General features: G+C 41.3%; 1 protein-coding gene across 4 annotated transcripts in view; it reads right to left on the bottom strand.

Annotated features, from left to right (window-relative positions):
• Positions 1-21450, bottom strand: part of Exoc6 (exocyst complex component 6) — a 141491-nt gene that overhangs the window by 65081 nt on the left and 54960 nt on the right. For all 4 annotated transcript variants that reach the window (XR_007830660.1, XM_051146403.1, XM_051146401.1 and 1 more), the window contains exons 12-18: positions 20910-20981; positions 18051-18148; positions 14963-15068; positions 11520-11629; positions 9952-10063; positions 8417-8551; positions 1941-2120 (exon numbers count right to left, since the gene is read on the bottom strand). Coding sequence is in view for 3 of the 4 variants with exons in the window: in XM_051146403.1 (XP_051002360.1) it covers positions 1941-2120; positions 8417-8551; positions 9952-10063; positions 11520-11629; positions 14963-15068; positions 18051-18148; positions 20910-20981 (813 nt within the window). In the remaining variant the exon portion in view is untranslated. The remainder of the gene's footprint in view (positions 1-1940; positions 2121-8416; positions 8552-9951; positions 10064-11519; positions 11630-14962; positions 15069-18050; positions 18149-20909; positions 20982-21450) is intronic.

Below are 21450 nucleotides of genomic sequence, written 5' to 3'. Positions count from 1 at the left end.
GAAAGAGATGAGAAAATAATGTAATTGTGGAGTCAGTGCAGGATGAAAGCATGCAGTCCTTTATTCAAAACTTAGCACATGAAGCTAACAACAGCAGAATATCAAATCTCATTCAAGAGCCTTCCGCCTGGGGAAGTCTGCAGGTCACCTGCAGACGACACTGACTCCAGGTGCAGGACATATGGCCCAGCAGTGACGTCACTAGCTGCTCTTATGAAGAACCCATGTTTGGTTCCTAGCTCCGACACTAGCTGGCTTACAACTGCCTGTGACTGCACCTCCAGGAGATCAGAGCCCTCTTCCATCCTCTGTGAGTATCCACACACATACACACACAAACACACACATATACACCTACATTTAAGAAAAAAAAATCTTTTAAAAAGAAAAAAAATTGACCCTAAAAAGATGAGACCATAAGACTGGCTTCATTCCAGCCTGTGCTAAAGAGAACCCTGAGCGATGCAGTATACATAAGCATGCCAGTCAGATTCCTACTCAGGGGAAAGGGTTAGCAAGCGTATGTATGCATGTAAACGCACGTAAACACATGTAAACACACACACACACACACACACACACACACAGTATTGAGAGGGAGTGACAAAGTAAAGCCATGTCAATTCTCCAAGTCATCTTTGCAAAAAACAAAACAATAACAACAACAAAACCCAGAAACTACAGGATTTCCAGTGTGGGAAAAAGCTTTCTCTAGAACACTCAAGGGTTACAAGGGTCAAAGTTATTCCAAAGGCAGAAACCAAAAAGCATCAGGAATCATGAAAGAGGAAGCAGAGGAGCTGAGAAAAGACGGGAACCACAAAGGCTCTGCCAAGAAAAGTGGGTAAGAGCCTGCAGCTCACTCCTGGCTCTCTGGGTACAAGGACCCAGAGCCAAAAGACAAGGTGAGCAGGCACTCTAGTGTTGCACTCAGGACAAGTCACAGCTCTCGCATGCCTGAACCCTAATGGCCCGCTGAAGAGCTGGGGAGATGCGGCGAGACAGTGACAGCACAGCAGGCTGGCACTGGAGACAAAATCCATTTTGTCACTCCCTGTATCTAGAGCAGTGCTCCAGCCAGGCACCACCTTGGAAGGGTCGTTATCTGAGACTGAGCTCGGTGAAAGAGGGATGGGATAGAATTTAAAAGGTTGACAAAATTTCATCCTATTTGCATTAAAAACTCATTTTTTAAAATGGTAATCTTGATATATTTAGTAAGAGTCCCCCCAGCCCCCCGTTCCCTGGCCTCTGCAGTCCTCCAGTGAAAAACCCAGTGTTCCAGTCCATTCCCACTCCAATGTCCTTACTATATCCAGTGCATCTCACCAGTGGAAACTGAAGATGTGGGCGCTCTACGGATGTGCTAGGATCAAGCAATGTTCCTGTTTTGCTTTTTAATCTCTTGTCTTAAGAATAAAATATATATAAAGCCAGGTAATGGTAGTGCATGCCTTTAATCCCAGCACTTAGGAGAGGCAAAGGCAGGTGGATTTCTGAGTTTGAGGCCAGCCTGGTCTACAGAGAGACAGATGGGGGCCTCACAAAAACCTGTCTCAAAAAACCAAATAAATGACTGAATGAATATCTAATGGTTTTTTGGGACTTTGTAAACTAGAAAAAAATATTGATTATATTGACTTTCACACAAGTGCCCATTAAAGTTTATTTCGATTTAAATCTATACTGTTAATATCAGGGGTCTGTTTTGCTTTTAATGGAAAGTTATCTTACTTTAAAAGTATAACGAATTAAAACTTCAACCAACTATAGCTAGATTCTTTTTTTTCAGCTAGACTCTTTATCAAGTGATTTATAATAATAGAAAAAGGAAATCTGAAAACCAAGAGATTGTTTTAAAGAAGGAAGCAGCCAAAAATTAATTACTAAAATATATTTTAGAAAGCAAATTTACAATTTTTGAAATTGTTTATACTTACGGGCAAATGAGTAAACACTTGAAAGATGCTTCTCAAAAAATTAATAAGATCCATTAAATAACCACTTGCTCTCCCATCTGACTCAGTCATTGTCCAGTCATAATCAGCCAGCTGAACAAATTCATCAATTTTTTGGTTGAGTTTGGTATATATTTCTCCTTCTGCTGCATGCCGAGCATCCTGAGAGGACAAAATAACAGCCATAAGAAACAATTACAGAAGCAAGTGTCCTTAAATGTTTTAGTTTTACTTTAGGTTTTTCACTGGTTTAACATTATAATCATTTATTCAAAATGCAGAAAAGGTGTTGCTTCTGTGGGCTCTACAAGGCGGACCTGACTGGCTATCACATCTGCTTTCCTTTCTGATTTTACTATTGACCTTCTGGCCTTTAAGAGACCTGTCTTAGTCTCCTTTTCCTGCTGCCATGATGAACACCCTGACCAGATCAACTTAAGGGAGAACTGGTTTATTCTGGCTCACAGTTCAAGGTACAGTTCGTTATGGTGGGGAAGTCACAAAGACAGGAGCTGGCCACATCTCACCCACAACCGAGAAGCCTTTCTCCGCTTACACTATCTCAGATCGCAGCCAAAGGTGCCAGCCACACTCCCCTCCTTCCTCACAAGGCCCAGGCATGCCCAGCAGTCCATCTCCCAGATGATCCTAGATTCTGTCCAGCTGACAAGACTAACCATCACAGGACCAACCAGCTATTTTATAACATATGAACCTCTGACTTGTTCTCCTAACAGTTTACAGGAAGGACCCTTGGGAAGAACAGAAGCCACAAAGTCAAGGCTGGCTCCAGAATTTCCCTCCTATTACAAATAGTAAATTCAGGTCCCTTATAAAACATTATAACATTTGCTTACAACTTATGTACATTCTCCTGTATTCTTTGTCATCGCTGTATTATTTATAACACCCAATATAATGTAAATGTATGCAAATTGACTAATAGATGTAAATATATGCAAATAAACTCCAGCCACAGTTTCAGAGATATCTTTATTTGACCTAAGTTAGAGCTTCTCTGATGCAAAAATGCCTTTCCCCATGAATATTATCAAAAAAACTAGGAGCTGCTTCTTCTTCTTCTTCTTCTTCTTCTTCTTTTTTTTAAGGATACCTGCAGTGGTAGATCATAATTGTGACCCATAAATGGTTAACCAAAAGATGAAAAAGTAAATATTGGAAAATGACATATCCAGAGACATCTTTTTAAAACATATGCTGTATTTGGTGGCCCACACTTTTACTCCCAGCATCCAGGAGGCAGAGCAAGCATATCTCTGTGAGTTCGATGTCAGCCTGATCTATATAATGAGTTTCAAATCTGCCAAGGGTATATAGTGAGATCCTGTCTGAAGAAAAAAAATCAACACAAACGCACAACAACAACAAAACCTCTGACGTGTTCTTGAAAAACTAGAAAGCCATATGCATTTCTGGGGTGATGTACATGTTCAGGAAAGGCCCGAGAGGGTCTAAGCTGTCCTTTATGACTAACCTTGAAGCCCGTACAGCAGGAAATGAGAGCTAAAGCAGAACTGTTAACTTCTGTTTCAAATTTAAGGCATGCCCCAGCATACACACAGATTCTCTTGTAAAAGGCAGGGATTTAATGATGCTAGGCTTTCAGGGAAATCTGTGTCTAAGAAAACAGACTTTGCAAATCCAGTCCGGAAAACTTTGAAAACAATAAAGCACCAATGGGAAGAACAAGAAACCCAGGATGAATGCAATATTCATTTCCCAAGTTGCCAGATTCCATCATTTTAAATGTCTGCTTATCAACAAAAACTACAAATCATGCAATAGAGAGGACGACATGGCCTACTCAAGAAAGGAAAAGCAGTCAATAGAAGAGTCTTTGAGGAAGCCCAGTTACTAGACTTACAAGACAAAACTTGACGTCAACTATTCAAAATGTGTCCAAAGAGCAAAAGGAAGCCTTAAATTTTTTTCAGTGAGAAAAACACCTCAGTAAATAGAAACTATGAATAGTCAATTACTAAAATGTATTAAGTGAGAAAGAGTCATTAGAAAGTTCCAGTAGCAGATGGAAGAACTAGACGATAAACAATGCAGCAACCAGACCCTGCACAAATCTGCAGAACACTCCACTCAACAACAGCTGGCCACATGTTATTTCCTAAAAACATAAAAAGATGAACTTAAGGCTAAACGTAGACTTCACATTTTTTGGAATGGAGGACTAGTAATTGGACAGATTAGTCTTGTTTAATATGTATCAGCCATCACAGTAACACAGTAACACAGTAACACACACACACCCCTCTAACCTTCCTTGCTAGATTAGGGAACAGGAGGTGGTCACATGCTTGTGGCCCACAGAACCATGCCACAGCACACCTTAATGATGCCCACTTGTAAGTCAATTTCTCAGAGCAACATAAAAATGTTTATCACTTTGCATTTTGCCTGGTGTTCACAGTAGGCCCCTTCTTTCATGTCTCATCACCTTTACTGGATCTAAGCAGATTAATACAGGTCACAACTACATTATACAACAATACACAGCCACCATGAGGCAGCATTGCCAGAGCACCGCCTGAACTTAGCACTTGGGGCCTTGCTAGCTCTCCACTCATTCCAGCTATCCCCTGGCAAAGTAACTCAAGAGACTTGATTCCTGACTTCTATTTCATTCCATGCACGCACTCACACTCCTTCCTATCCATGACCGCCCTTGCTTTTCTGGGCTGCTCCCAATGCAGGCAAGAGATGCTTGGCAAAGTTTGCTTTCTTATCCTTGACCTCAAGAGATCAGCCACTAAGCAGTAACACCATCCACAAAAACTTAAAACCCAGTTCTAAGAGGCTCCTCCAAACTAAAAAAAAAAAAAAAAATTATTTAAAATGCTATTTTCAAGTCTACTTTAAATCTAGCTTTAAAATTAAAGCTGTGTTTTCATTCCTTAACCATATAGTTTTATGAAAATAAAACAAAGAATGATGACATTCTCTTGAAAAATTGTAAATATGGGATGATTAAGATATTGACCAAAAGTTGAAGGACCAAATATCTAGATATTCTGAAGCCATGAGGGAAAAAATAAGTTTTAATCCGAAGACAGAAAATATAAAGTGACAATAAAATCACTTACATTCTCCTCAAATAAAGTAATTGAATGTGTTTTCTGGGGCTGGGCATGTCAGTGCACGCCTTTAGTCCCAGCACTGGGGAGACAGAAGCAGGCAGATCTGAGAGGCCAACTTATCTACATAGTGATTTCCAGGCCAGCCAGGGCTACAAAGTAAGATCTTGTTTCAAATAAAAAGAGTGTTTTTCCAGACTTAATGTTCAGAGAACAAATGATCCAGATTACACTAGTTTGTTGTTATCACTTTGTTTTTTTTAGAAAGGCGCTAAGCGAAAATGAAGCAGAGAATATTAAAATTCATTATTTTTGTCACTGCTCCTATCAACAACTTTGATGACTAGCCTACTTTTCTAGGATGACATTGAACATTTCTGTTTTTCTTATAAACTGTCTAGATTAAACAAACTTTTCTCAAGACATCTTTTAAATTAAGGGACAAGCGTATTTTAAGATGTTTGTTAATGCCTTCCATAGACTGTATCAACTCTAGTGAGTGCTGAGTAGGAAAAAGGTCAGCCAGCACTTCTGGACAGGAGCAGCAAGGACAACACTTAAAAGGACTTTTCTAAGCACCTTATAATAAAGACAAATAAAGCTACTGGGAAGTACATGTGCCCTTGGCCTGGCATGCAATAACACACTACTGTACACTCTTGGTTAAATGTAAAGATTCCCCTTATAGAACAATGTATTCCGAGTCTGCTTGTTAAAGAAATAGTGCCCTCTAGGGGCAGAAATGAATCTAGCATAATGTGCCAAGCTATGAAAAAAAAAAAAAAAAAAGGAGAAAAAAAAAAACATTCTCCTACCGTTATCAGTCTTCTCAACTGCCTGAGGAACTGCTTAACATACACAAAGCCTGCAGCTCTGGACTGTAAGCCCACGGGCTCCGAGTAAAAGCTAAGCAAAGAAACACCTGCGACTTTCTAGCATCTGTTGTTCCTTCTTTAAAAAGCACCCAAGTATGTTTTGAAAATCATCCTGGCTCCAACCACAGCAATGGGTTTGGACAGGGCTGACCTGGCACTAGCTCCAAGGATGGATCCTGGTGAGGTCAAGCTGATCACTAATTCCCACCTGACCGGCAGAGAAGCCAGAAGAGCTAGGGCATAGGTTCGGAGCTGTGGCCAAGTGGCCATTCTGCTAACCAGGAGAGAGCCTAGAGGAGATACTTGGTCACCATGCAGACTGGAGATGAAGCAAACTTGCACAGATTAGGGTAACAGAGGAAGTGATCCTGGATCCCTGAGGACCCCTAGAGCAGCCTACTAAACCTCCCCTGAGATCTGCCCTATCTCTGGACCTTTCAGTCACACTGGGCAAAAAATCTTCCCATTGTAACTTTTCTGATCTTTTAGAAATGGGCCTTGATTTGTTGCCCAAGTCAGTCTTCAATTCTAGGGCTCAGGTGATCCTCCTGCCTCAGCGCCCCACACAGACAGAACTACAGATAAGGCTAGCACACCCAGACCCATTATTGTTTAATAAAGCTTGAGTTGTTTTTCTTGTCTTTTTTTTTTTTTTTTTTTTTTTCCCTGCTAATATCACTACTAAAACAAGTATCTCATTTGAAACACTTTATGAGCACTTAGGGACAAAAAGGCGACATGAGTTCTAATTGTTTAGAGCAGTAGTTCTCAACCTTCCTAATGCCATGACCCTTTAATATAGCTCCTCATATTGCGGGGACCCCTCAAGCAAAAAATATTTTCATTGCTACTTCATAACTGTAATTTTGCTACTGCTATGAATGATATAATGTAAATATCTAATATGTGACCTCTGTGAACCGGTCATTCGACCACCAAAGGACCCACAGGTTAAGAACTGCTGGTTTAGAGCAAAAGAAACAGTTCTACGACCTTTTGGAGACCTTAAAAATAGAAGTAAGGGTAAGGTTGGGACACCACAACAGAAGTGTCCTCCTTAGCTAGTTTTTACACTGACTCAAGAAACAATTACGCCAATAAGCCATTTGACCTGGATGCTGAACTTTCTAAATAGAATTAATGGCAAACAGCATTTAATTCATTATCTAATGACACCACTTATGCTAAAGACAGAAAATAGATTAAGACAACACAACAAGTCCCAATATTCTGTCCTGAGAGAAGGAAAGTCAAAATGAGATGGACAGAGAGAAAGGAGCCAACCTAAGGAATCGTGGATTTTAAAGGCCAGGAAAATGCCTCTACTTGATCCAAACGCATGAGGACCTGAGCTCAAGTCCCCAGAGCCCACATACTGTGGGTGCTACAGCATGCATCTGCAATCCCAGAATTCCTACACTGATACAAGAGGCAAAGACAGCAAGCCTGGTGTTCAGAGCAACAAAGCAGTCCCTTGTCTCAAAGGACAGGCTAGCCCATGAGCTTCTGAGGATCCGTCTATTCCTCGCTGTGGGAGTGCTGGGGTTAGACATGCACTGCTGCACCCAGCTTCAAGTGGGTTCTGGGCTTCTGAACTCAGGTCTGTATGCTTGGTGATGTCACTTGGCATGGAACAGAAAATGAGTTGGGGAAAGAACTGCCCTGAGTGTAGGTGGGTGACACTGTCAACAGCCTGGAGGGTCAGAAGGGACAAAGGCAGCAGGGGGAGGAAACCTGCCAGCATAGAACTCAGGCTGCCATGGAGTGAGCCATTCTACACCACCATGTACTCACGGCCATGATGCCTGATCTCATCGTAAGCCAACAACGAAGCCAAGGAACCTTGGGCTGAGACCTGTGGAGCTATAAGGCAAACATTAGCCTTTGTTGCATTAAGTGGCTCTCGGGAATCTGTCACAGTAACAGAAAGCTGCCAATGTCTCACTCAAGATTAATAATAGAGTAGGAAAACAGGCTATATATATGTAAAAAAAAAAAAACAAGTGAAATTACTTAAACTTGAAGCCTTCCTAAAACACCATTAACTGACAAATGTCTCAGCACATTCCACGGCCTCAAACAAATAGAACTCCTGCGCTGGAACAAAAGGAAGCCTTGCAATTATTTTTCTTCAGATCAGAACCAGAAGGCAAACCTCATACTTTTATTTTTAATTTCCAAACATATAAAATCATGTACAATTATTAAACTATGGAACAATAATAGAAATTCAGTTAGTCTAATCCAGTACTACCATTTGTTGTCAAAACATGAACAAACTGCATGATAGAAATCGACACTTTAAAAAATACTTAGATATGATGCTTAACTTGCCAAGAGGAACTCACAGCTGACCATCATTATGGCCATGGTTATTGCTGATGCCCAATGCACAGAATAAAATGAAAATTATCTTTAATTTTTTAAAGTTTTCTTACAATAACTGAGTGAAAACTTGTGGTCAGATTTTATATACCTTAAAAGTAGAAAGTCCATAAAGTCTTGTGGTATGAACAGTCTCCTGAGAAATATTTGTGATGTTAGTTATGAAGTCCTCCAGGTATCTGCAAGCTTGTTCCAGGTGAGTTGTGTTTATGATGATCTGCACCAGCTAAAACATAAGAGAGGCACAGTGAGCACAGGTCACAGCTGTGCAGGGCCACCTGAGTCTAAAACACATGAGAGGTACAGTGAGCACAGGTCACACCTGTGCAAGGCCACCTGAGTCTAAAACACATGAGAGGCACAGTGAACACAGGTCACACCTGTGCATGGCTACCTGCGTCTAAAACAGATGAGAGGCACAGTGAACACAGGTCACACCTGTGCAAGGCCACCTGAGTCTAAAACATAAGAGAGGCACAGTGAGCACAGGTCACACCTGTGCAGGGCCACCTGAGTCTAAAACACATGACAGTCACAGTGAGCACAGGTCACACCTGTGCAGGGCCACCTGAGTCTAAAACACATGACAGTCACAGTGAGCACAGGTCACACCTGTGCAGGGCCACCTGCGTCTAAAACACATGAGAGGCACAGTGAACACAGGTCACACCTGTGCAGGGCCACCTGAGTCTGAAACACAAGAGAGGGACAGTGAGCACAGGTCACAGCTGTGCAGGGCCACCTGCATCTTAAAAATACAACTGTTACTTCCAGCTTGCTTCTATACTATTTCTGCATAATTTCAGCAAAACAGGATACAACTGTTTTCGGAAGACTGATTATATTGATGCTGTTTTTAAAATATGTATATTCTAGATTCCACAGCTAATTATCTTGAAATAACTTTCCACAGCAATCTGTAGATCTTGTATGCTAACCAAGTACAAAACGAGGGTTGTGGCTGTCTACATAAAGTCTGAAGTTCATGCCCTTCAGACCTCCAACTATCTACCATTCCCCATGTAAAATTTTCCTCATGTTTCTTTTCTTAAAGATTCTCTTTATTTTATATGTGTGTCTTGTTGGCATGTAGGCTTGTATGCCATGTGCATGAAGAACCTGAGGCCAGAAGAGGGTATTCAGATCACCTGGATCTGGAGCCACAATGTTCTTAACTGCCATATGGGTGCCGGGCAATGAACCTGGGTCTTCTGCAAGAGCAGCAAGTGCTCTTAGCCGCCTAGCTCCCCCCTCCCCCACATTTATTGAATTGAATTGATGTTTTTACTTCTTGAACCTCTACTTACATTAATAAATTTTAAATACAAAGTTAGTTTTACAGGATAGTATTTCACAACAATCTATAATTTTTTTGTTAGTTTATGTGTATTGGTATTTGGCCTGCACGTGTATGTGTGCATCACATGTGTGCCTGGGGCCCACAGACAAAAGAAGAAGGTATCAGATCCCCTGAAACTGAAGGTACAGATGGCTGTGAGCTGTCATGTATCTGCTGGAAGTCTACCCTAGGTCCTCCACAAGAGCAGGATATGCTCGTCCTCTGAGCCATCTCTTCGGCTCCAATTCTTTCAAATAGTAAAAGGTTTGGTTATTATTTCTTCTTACCTCTGTCAAACCTATATGAGGCTTTCTAATGAGGTTCAGTAAACAGGTACTCAGAATTCTGGTCAGCAGTAGATTTGTTGATTTTCTAAGCATATCATCTATTTCTGTTGAGCTAAAAACAAATGTTAGTGTTGATAAAACTTGCCAAGAGTATAATTAGTTAATGCTCTCAATAAAGTAATATAACTTACTAAAGTAATTTTTTCTAAGTCCTATTTTTTATATCATATATAAATCATAAATCATATATTGCCTTTATAAATGGCAATAACTCATTAAGCTACAAACATCAATTTTATTTTAAAAGGGATCATTTCCCATAAAACAGAATGTTCATTTATGACATAATTAAAATGCACCAAATCAATCAAGATAAAAAAAATCATGAGGTACTTTGTACAAAGCACTATTGGAATTCTGCTGTAGAAAAGTCACGTTGTAGGGTACTTTATACACAATCAGAGCTAAAAGTTACTTTTAAAATACAAATTGAGGGACTAGGAGTGTAGCTCAGTGGAAAAGTGCTTTCCTGGCATGTATGAGGCCACATACACACGTGCCAGAGCAGTAGAATGTGCTACATTCTGTGTGGCACCTCTGGTCTCTACTCTCTACCTGCTAGTTCCAAGCAGAACTCCTACCCACAACGGTGACAACCAAAAATGTCTCTAAGCACTGCCAACTGTAGGGGGTAGTTGGCAGCAAGGAAAAACCAGAGTTATCCCATTAGAACTCCTGCCTTAAGTAAGAGTAAATTTTTACCAACCTTTATAAAAGAGCTAACTCCAAAATATTAAATTTCTATACTTTCTCCAAATTTAACAGTGTGTTAATCGAGTATGAATTTATGTATTTCAAGAATCAACATTTAGCTTACACATAAGTATTTTTAAGAACATTCACATTGTATACATTACTAATTTATAAAATACTAAAACAATTAATGTTTCAGATTTAGCTCTGTAGTTTTAACAATAATTTGTAGCACTAGGGTGGAGTGAGTGCTAAATATTTAAGGCTAGAAGGTTATTATTTCTGAAATTTTCTTTCAAATGTCTTAATAAAATAAATAGACAAAGGGGCTGGAGCAATGGATTGGCAATTAAGATCAGTATCTGCTCTTCAGGGGACTCAAGTTCGATTCCCAGCACCCACATGGTGGCTCACAACTGGATGCAACTATAGTTCCAGGGGATCCAATGCCCTCTTCTGGCCTTCTTAGGCACCAGGCATGCACACATGCAGACATACACGCAGGCAAAACATCCAAACCCACAGAATAAAATACTACCAATAACAACAAACAGGCAAAGGATCTATGGGAAGATACTTATTACTGCATCTAGATGCTGAGGGCAAAGAACCTTCCCAGCAAATCATCTGTGTCATGTGTGTCTTAACACTAACAATACAGACAGTTAAAAAGATAAGACAGAGTTACAGCAGTCGAACCTTAATACAAGTCACACACACAAGCCTTTCCAGTGAGATGACAGTCCAACTGGCGATAAAGTGTTAATGTTTCCTAAAAGCATATGACAAGGCATGTTTCATGTCAGTGAGCTTACCTTCGGTGTAGCGACTCTGAAAACTTAAGGCTGGCATAAATAAATTCCTTAACTTGAATATAAATAAGAGGCACTGACTGGGACATGGGAAACTTCTTTGGGAAAGATTGCTGTAAAAAGAGAAAGTTGATACTGTTTGTGAGATTTTATTTATTTATTTTTTTTTTTTTTTAAGAAAAGGGCATTCTAGTCTCTTACAAAGGTAAAAAAAAAAATTAGAATGATTTCATAATTGCATAAAATTTTATGGTTATACTTCTAAGTTATTTTTATATGTTGTTTTACTTTTTAACATTCATCTAGTTAGTTAGTCAGCAGTTGTGAGGCAGGATCTCACTATGTAGCCTGGCGAGCCTCAAATCTTTGGTCCTCCTGATTTTGCTTCCCAAGGATTAGGATGTGCTGCCATGTCTGGCTTATTTTTAATTTTAGACAAATCCAGAATTTTTCTTTTTCTTTTCTTTCTTTCTTTCTTTTTTTTTTTTTTTTAAAGCACAGCCATTGACGGGTGGTGGCAGCAGTGCTCAGGGGGCAGAGGCAAGTAAGTTCAGGACAGCCAGGGCTATACAGAAAAAACCCTGTCTCAAAAAACAAAAAACCCAGAGCCATTTGCTTAGATCATAGTATCAGACTCTGCCAAGTACAGAATGCACATGTTAACACCGCTCTGTGTTCTGATGGTATACACACTACGTAGACGATGCTTAACCGCTTGTTTCTTTCTATTCATTAACAGTCGGGTGACCATGAAACCAATAGGCCAGTTTCCTGACTCAGGGGGCATCTGTTTTGTTTTACTTTGTTTTGATATGATGTGGAGCATGTACGTGTGGTGTGTGCAGCATACGTGTGCAGGTGTGTCTGTATACGCAGTGGCCAAAGGAGTACACCAAGTACCCCACTCCTCCATCACTCTCCACCGTATTCCCTTGAGGAAGGTTCTCCTACTGAACCTGAAGGGAGGCTGGCAGCCAGCAATCCTCCTGCCTCTGCACTGCAACAGCACAGGGCTATAGGCACACACAGCTTTTATGTGGGTGCTTGGGCATCCGAATTCACGTCGTCTTGTTTGTGCAGCGAACACTCTTATCTACTGAGCCGTTTCTTTGTCCCAATCTTTCAGCAACTTTAAGCTTCCCTTCACTTGCCGGGCGGTAGGAGCGCACGCCTTTAATCCCAGCACTTGGGAGGCAGAGGCAGGAGGATCTCTGTGAGTTCGAGGCCAGCCTGGTCTACAGAGAGAGTTCCAAGACAGCCAGAGCTGTTACACAGAGAAACCCTGTCTCAAAAAAACAAACAAACAAACAAAATTCCCTTCACTTATGCTTCACTGAAGGTGTGAGTCTAATTAAGATAACATCTGATTTATTCCAAGTTTCAGAATATCTCTTAGGGAAATTTCCTGGTCACTTCACCAATAAACAATGGCATGGAGCAATGATTTACTTCTAAACTATTTTACCAGCCAATATTCACTAGAACATTTTCAATCTCCAAAAAGGAAAATTCCTCCAAGATTTTTACCCCAAAGCCAAAGTCCTATACCACACTTCTACCTTCATATTAATTGCAACCTTGCTGTGTCTCTGCATATACCTCACTAGGCCACCACCAGCTCTCTGGTCAAGTTCCGTGGTGCATCCCACTTTCACAGCACCTAGCTTCTTCGAAGGCCCTGTACAGTTGCCGCCCCCCTTCTTCCTCTTCTTCCTCCTTCCCTTCCTCCTTCAGGGACCTCTCCTCCCTCCTGCCCAACCCTGCCTTCCCTTCAGTTTCTCTTCCTGCTCTAGTTCTCACACTCAGTCATTCTTTGATTATTGCTATGACTTATAGCTTTGTCCCAAATAAATCACAAAGAGCTGGAAAAACAAAGGAAAAAGAAGAGAAAAATAAAATTTGAGAAAGTGATTGTTATATAAAATATGACATTCTTTTTGGATTTTGTATGTATGTGTGTGAGAGATATGTACATGTTCATATGCATGCACGTTTGCAAAAGTATGAGGGCAGTGCCTTCCACAGTGTGAGCGCTAAGGTCCAAAGGACAGCCTTGGCTGTCAATCTCCACCTTCCACCCCTCTTGAAAAGTATGATATTCTTTTCTTTTGAGACCTGATTGTACTCAGAGATAATGGATATGTGTAACTATGCATGTTTGTGTGCGTGCATGCATGCATACACATGTGCACTCACATGTTTTTCATAGTAGCTTACATTTGTTATTTTGACTCTGAACTGCATATTCTTTCTTTGAGAAGAAATCTATGAGCAGCTCCTACCTTCAAGTATCTTGCGTTTAATCAAAATAAACTTTTATAGAAAACGTGGCGGTGGGGGGGGGGGGTGTGAGTGTATGTACAAGTGTGTATATGCACGTGCACATTCCTGTGCATTTGTGTCTGGAGGCCAGATGTCAATGTCAAGCGTCTCCCTCTCTACTTTTCTCCTTCTTTTTTGAAACAGGTTCAGCTAGACTGACTACTAAGAGAGCCCCTGGGATCTGCTGCATTTGCCTTCCAGTGCTGGTGTTACAAATACCCGTGGTACCGCGCAGCTTTGGCTTGTCCATGGGAGACGGGATCTAAAAACAGCTATGCACGTCTGTGCTGCAAGCACGTCACCACTGAGCCTTTTACTATACACAACCCACTTCTTTTTTAAGCCACAAAATAAGATCTTTCACAGTGACAAACATGTCAAAGACATTCTCTCTCCCTAGAGCATACTTGTGCTGGCTAGTTTTAATGTTAACTTGGCACAAGCTAGAGTCATTTTAGAAGAGCGAACCTCAATAGAAAAAAAACACCTCCCCATCAAACTGCCCTGTGGGCATGTCTATAGTGCATTTTCTTGATTGATGATTACTGTGGGAGGGCCCAGATCACTGGAGGTGCTGCCACTTCTGGACTGGTGGACTGCATTCTATAAGCAGACTGAACAAGCCAGCATCCCTCTATGACCACAGCATCAGTTCCTGCCTGCAGGGTCCTGTCATACTTGGGTTCCTGCCCGACTTCCTGCTCTGATGGACTGTGAGGTGGATACATACGTGAATTACGGTCACGGTGTTTTATCACTGCAATAGAACCCACCTAAGGCAGCAGTCTTGTTACTACTGCATACTCAGCATCTAACACAGCTGCTCTGGAACGCACACAACACAAGTATCAATGGGAATCTATCTCACATTTGGGACAACTGTTTCTAGTGTCCCCAGGTCCCCAAGAAAGTCCCTACTTAACTTCATCAAAATAGTAATAGTAGTAATAAAATCACATAATATATAAAGGTTATAATATAATCAATTTGCCTCAAATTACAACAAAAGACTGCCCCCCAAAAGAAGTCATTCTCAACTTACAATGTTAATTTTATGTTAATTTCATTTAGTACTAATATAATGGTGTTTTTTCCTTATCCTTAAACGGAAAACGAGCATGTACCTTTTCAAGGTCTGCATCTTGAAAGGGGAATTTACTGATGATTACTTTATATTCTTCTTCACTGCCAACGGGGATGGGGCTGTAATTATCCTCTTCAAAAATGTCCCTGATAAACAAGGAAAACTGAAATCGTGTCACCGTGTCATTAGACTATTGCAGAATTAGACTACTGTAGAACAGTATCTTAAAAACAAAAAAAATGAAAACAGCTCCTACAGTTTTGTTTGCTTTTTCAATTAAAAGTCACAACAGGAAACCACTCATCGTCCAGAATCCTAAGCCTGAATCCCAACCCTGAGTATCAGATATGTCTTGTCCCTCACGGCTCGTGCCCAGTGCCCTCAAAGAGCCTCACTCTTAACTGTCCTGTCTAGGATATCTCTCTCAAGATGGTACATTCTATTGTGGAGATCAAGACGATGTGCTATTCCTCAGTGTCAGATGCTGTGACTGGAAAGGAGCCCTTCCTAGTCATCACTGTGTGCTCACCTATGCAGACCTCCTGGGCAGGGCCACATGACCAAGTGGTTTTAGCCACTGCACTTACAATGGAAGTGATGCAGACTGCTCTGAGTCAAAAGCGTGTCACCATGTCTGAACCAACTGTGTGACAGCCTTACTTTCCCTGAAGACAACAGGCTCAAAATGTGTAATCACAAGTGAAGTAGCTCAGATCTCTGACTTCTGTGTGAAAATGAACTAACCTCCATCCACTGAGCTTTGAAAGGCGATTAGAACCTGCCTGTCCAGTCCTAAGGATGGTGCTCTTCAATCCACTCAAGTTGTTTGTTTGTTTTTTGAGGCAGGGTTTCACTGTGAAGCCCGGGCTGACCAGGTACTCTACATAGTGAGTACTATGTAGACCAGGATGACCTCAAACTCACAGAGATCCACCCGCCTCTGCCTCCCTAGGATTGGGATTACAGGTGTGCGCCCAGCCACCATGCCCAGCATCAATTTACTGATGTGTATTAATATCTACTATATGGTAACTCTGACCTGTAATGAAAACTCTTCACTTCTAGATGATGTATGTTATACATGCAGTAATGAACCTATCAGAGCAGGTGGAGATTATCTCATAGGAAGTCTTACACAGAAGCTATGGAAGCTGTAGGGTCTTGAAAGAGAACAGAAACATTTCTGATGAGATTACAGGGGGAAATTACTGTGAACAGAAAAAACATAAAGCTTAAGGGAGGGGAGGGAAATGTAAGTGCCAAGGAGCATAAAACACATGTAGGGCCAAGCGAGAAGGCTCAGCAGTTCAGGTGTTTGCTATCAAGCCTGTTGCCTGCCATTCAATCCCTAATACACAGTTGATATGTCTGATAAAGGATTAGCATAAAAGCATAAGGAATGCAAAGAACTCAACAGCAAGAAAATTAATCAACAGATTAAAAATGAGCAAGGGCATAAATGTTTTCCAAGATACTCAACCGCCAAAAAAGCAGGCATTAAGAGAAGCTGCTCAACATCAGCAACCACCACAGATATGCAAATTTAAAACACAATGGGAGACCATCTCAAGCCTATTAGACCAGCTATCATTTGAAAAAGAAAGATATGTATGCATTAATAAGGATGCGAAGCAGAAATTAACAACACGGCCACTATAAGAACGAATGCGGAGGGCAAACAGCATGAAGAGAACTGAAACCAGAACACCCATGTGGGCCAGCAGTGCCACAACTGAGCATCTGTCCAGAGGCTATGAACTTAGTATAGTGACAAGATGTCTACCTTCCTACGTTCACTGCTGCATTATCTGCAATACTAAGGTATGCTAAGTAGGGGAGTCAGCTTCAGCTTCGGTTGGATGGACTGATAAAGAAAATATGTTCTGTGTACATAATGGTTTATTCTTCCTTAAAAATGAAGAAATTCAGTTGAGTGCAGTAGCACATGCCTGTAACCCCCAACACTCAGAGAGGCAGAGACAGGCATATCTTTGTGAGTTCAAGGCCAGCCTAGTCTACTAGTCAAGTCCAGGACAGTCAAGGCTACACAAAGAAACCCTGTCTTGAAAAAACAAAGAAGAAAAGGAGGAGGAGTAAGTGGAAGAGGAAGAAGAAGAAGAAGAAGAAAAAGAAGAAGAAGAAGAAGAAGAAGAAGAAGAAGAAGAAGAAGAAGAAGAAGAAGAAGAAGAAGAAATAATAATCCTGTCATTTGCACCAACACAGAAGAACCCTGAGAACATGGAGCTAACTGAAGCAAGCCTGGCTTAGAAGACAAATACTACATGACATGACTTTACTTAGCATATGGAATCTAGAAAAGTCAAACTCACAGAGACAAAGAATAGAACAGTGGTTACCAGAGAGTCAAAGGCAAAGGGGAATGAAAAAAATCATCATACGATACAATATTCCACTTCTGAGCATAAGTCCCAAAATACCTGAGACAGGTACTCAGATACAGGCACACTCATGCTTATTAAAATGGCCAATGAGCCAGGTATGGTTGCGCATGTCTATAATCCCAGCACTCATGAGGCAGAGGCAAGCAGATCTCTAAGTTCGAGGCCAGCCTGGTCTATAGAGTGAGTCCAGGAGAGCCAGGGCTATTACCCAGAGAGACCCTGTCTGGAAAAACCAATAAATAAATAAATAAAATAAAATAGCCAATAAAACAACTTAAACGTCCGTCAACAAATGAATAGAAAATGTGGCAGACGCATAGCATGCAGTATGACCTAGGTTTCAAAGGGAATGCAGCTGTGGCCTGTGTAAAGGAGCCACAGTGATATGCTAAATGAAGCAATCCTAACACAAAAAGCAACTGTCCCACAATTCCCCTTACATGAGATTCTAGAGCAGGCAAATTTAGAGAGAAGACAGGGTGGTGGCTGCATGAGGCTAGAGGAAGGAGGGCCTGAGTTACTGTCCAATGGGTGGAGTTTCTGCTTGGATGCCAGGGTTCTGGAGAGAGGTCCTCAAGGTCCCAACAGTGTGACTGTGCTTAACGTGCTGTGTGCCTTTTACCACAATAGAAACTGACTACAAGCATTCTTATTACTATATGCAAAATGAATTGGCTAAGTGTTTGACAACGTTCACTATACTAAGGCACCTCAGCTTAGACCCACCTGAAGATACCAGCCCATTTCTTAAGCAATGTTTCATTGTATTGCTCTCTTATTTCAAATAAAAGGTCAAAAAGCCGGTTGACTGGAAAACCATAACCCTAAAATAGAAAGGGAAAAAAAAAAAATGGGTCAAGTCAAGTATGTTTAAAGCATTCACTAACCTACGTAAAACTAACCTGCCTCTGCCTCCCCGGAGCTAGGATTAAAAGCATGCGCCACCACAGCCGGCCCATTTGGACTTCTTTACTCACATACCACAGTTGCACACCATCCAGGAACCCAGCTGTTCTCTCGTGTATACCACGCCATACGTCTGCCCTCCGACTGTACACAGCAGCTATCTTCTAGCATGTGCTGGGTGCGCAGGACAGCATCAGTAAACAAAACAAGCACCGACTTTTGACTCGGTGAGAGGTAAACCAACGTCACACATGCCAATGTTGTTCTTTACGATATTATTTTACCAGCTTTGTCTTAAATGGTAAAACACTGGTTTCTTGCCGGGCGTGGTGGCACACGCCTTTAATCCCAGCACTCGGGAGGCAGAGGCAGGCGGATCCCTGTGAGTTCGAAGCCAGCCTGGTCTACAAAGTGAGTCCAGGATGGCCAAGGCTACACAGAGAAACCCTGTCTCGAAAAACCAAAAAAAAAAAAAAAAAAACACTGGTTTCTTCTTTTTAAAGAAAGGATGAGGGCCTGGCGTTGGTGGTGCATGCTTTTAATCCCAGTACTTGGGAGGTAGAGGCAGGCAGATCGCTGAGTACAAGGGCAGCCTGGTCTACAGAGTGAAATCCAAGACACCCAGGGTTACACAGTGAAAGCCGGCTCATAGAAAAGGAAGGAAGCGGGGGGGGGGGGGAGGGGGGGGGGGGGGGGGGGCGCGGAGAAGAAGGAAATGAGGGTGGCAATGTGGTGATGCCAATGCCTTGTGACCACCACACGAAGGTGGGAGGAGGGTGGAGAAGGGATGCCAGGAGAAAGCTGGGCACAGATGTGATCTAAACACATTATATTGATGCATAAAGTCACCAAATATTTTTTAAATGTATTAAAACATTAAATTTTTTCCTTAAAAATTGAAGATGTGTTTATTTTTATTTTTACATGTATGTGTTTCGTATGCACGTATGTCTGTATACCACATGCAGAGGCCAGAAGAGGGTATCAGAGCCCTGGAACTAATGAATGGTTTTAAGCTGTCATGTGGGTGCTGAGAGCCTAACCCAGGTCTTCTCCAAGAGCAACAGGTGCTCTTAACCTCTTAGCTCTTTCATAACTTTTTTAAGTAAAAACTCCTAAGGTGGTAAAAGTGTCAATTTAAAAAAACACTAAAAATTATAAAACATTCTTTTGTTTTTATAAAAAGATATCCTGACTCTTCATTAATGTAGTATAAAATGTACCTAATAATAAATCTATCAGTTTTCAGAAAAACAAAATTATTGAAGGATTTCTGAGTAACAGAAAAATCCAAAACAAAACAAACAAAAACACTAGTATCTAACCTCCATCATATTTCAAAGCAGGTGGAACTAGGAAGAACTAGGCAGGTGGAACGTATCTACGGCCTCAGCACTCAAGAGGTGGAGGCAGGAAATCAGGAATTAGGCTAGCCTGGGCTATATAACAAGATACATCCTTAAGGAGAGAAGGAAGGAAGGAAGGAAGGAAGGAAGGAAGGGAGGGAGGGAGAGTGGTGTGCTTCAAGGGTTTACATAACCAACACTCTTGCTTTCCTAATGTCTCCATTGCTTAAATACCACCTTTAACTTTCATTTGATTCTTTACAGAGTTCCTTGGAAGCTATCAAACACTTCTAGATTCAATTATTTTCAAAACGCTGGTCTCAGCTGTTTGTGATGGTCTCACAAAGAGATGAGGGGTTTGCACTGGACTATAAACCCATGCTCCTACTTAGTGTGCAGTAAATCTTGCACACTACAGCAGGATGCCATCGGAGCTAACCTTGTGCTTAGTGGTCGCACCACTTTACTTCGTTATGAACCTAACAAGCAATTGACAGACTGATGACAGCTCAACGGACTGCGGTCCCTACAGCAAACTCTGGCAATGCTTCAAATCATTAAGGATAGCAAAGCTTCCTTGAGTGCTCACAAAGGGCCCCTAAAATGAAGGAAGCCCAAATTAAACTTATTAATGAAAGGTTGTCAGGATAGTAGATACAGACATGACAAAATTTGTGGGAAGAAACAACCAAGACAATCCACATTACTCTAATAACATCAGATGAACCAATCAAATTAGTAAATACAGAAAGTAGTAAAATAATTTACTGCCCTATGAAGAAGCCTAAGCTGGTCTCAAACTCACGATCTTTAGGCTGTAGCCTTCCATACAGCTACAGGGACGACAGATACACACCGCCATGTCTGGCCTCCTTTGGGGTGGGGGTGGGAGGACAGGGAGAGTTTGGTTTTTTTGAGACAAGGTTTCTCAGTGCCCTGGCTATTCTGAAACTAACTCTAGACGAGGCTGGCCTTGAACTCACAGAGATCTGCCTGCCACTGCCTCCCAAGTGCTGAGATTACAGGTGTATGCCACCACGCCCAGCTGTGGCCTCCTTTTTTTTTTTTTTTTAAGTTACAAAAATACTATGTTCTCACTGAAATGGCCCGTATTTTAAAAGGCGCTACTGTCCCCTGACCTCTGTCCAAGCTTCAAAACTGCAAAGGCGGGGCTGCGTATAGCTGTGGGTGGGTAGCAGTGTGCCAACATGTAAGTGAGCATCTACTGCTGACTTACCGCCACTCATCTACAATACGGTAAAATCACAGTCTATTTTTCAATGTCTTTACCTACCCAAAATCACCACCAGTTGAATGTTAGGTTATCACCTACCTGCAAAGTATCTGCAAAGACTACGATGAGATTCTTCAACTCCAGAACAAGGCCAGGGTCAGCGCAGTAAGACTGCGGGAAGTGGGCAGGGGCAAATGAGACACACAGAACAACAGAAACAGAGGTTAAAATTAAGACACAAGAACCTGAAACTCTATCCTTTAACGTGGGAGACTGAGAATAAAATTAAAATCTCTGGGTGAGTTAGACCCAAGGCCGCTTTCCTCTCCTCAGTACAAATGCTTCAGGAAATGCTGTGACATGTAAAGCAAGCTCTCTATAAGAAGGGAAGGATGTTTGTATTTCCGTCAATCTTTAGATGTTTCAGAAACTAGTTACAAACCCGAAAAGTGGTCTCCGTATACACCGTACATTTCTAGCTTCATTATTTATCTATTCTCAATCTTACAAAAGAAATACATTACCTTTTCCAGCATAAGAATGGCAATTTAAGTTTTTCTTAGTAATTAACCAAAAGAAAATTAATACTTTTAAAAGGACAGAGCATTTAATTCAGTCTAGTAATAACACTTATGATTTT

Source organism: Acomys russatus, chromosome 5 (assembly GCF_903995435.1).
Source record: "Acomys russatus chromosome 5, mAcoRus1.1, whole genome shotgun sequence".
In the NCBI taxonomy this organism is placed as follows: Eukaryota; Metazoa; Chordata; class Mammalia; order Rodentia; family Muridae; genus Acomys; species Acomys russatus.
This window is presented reverse-complemented; position numbering and strand designations above follow the sequence as displayed.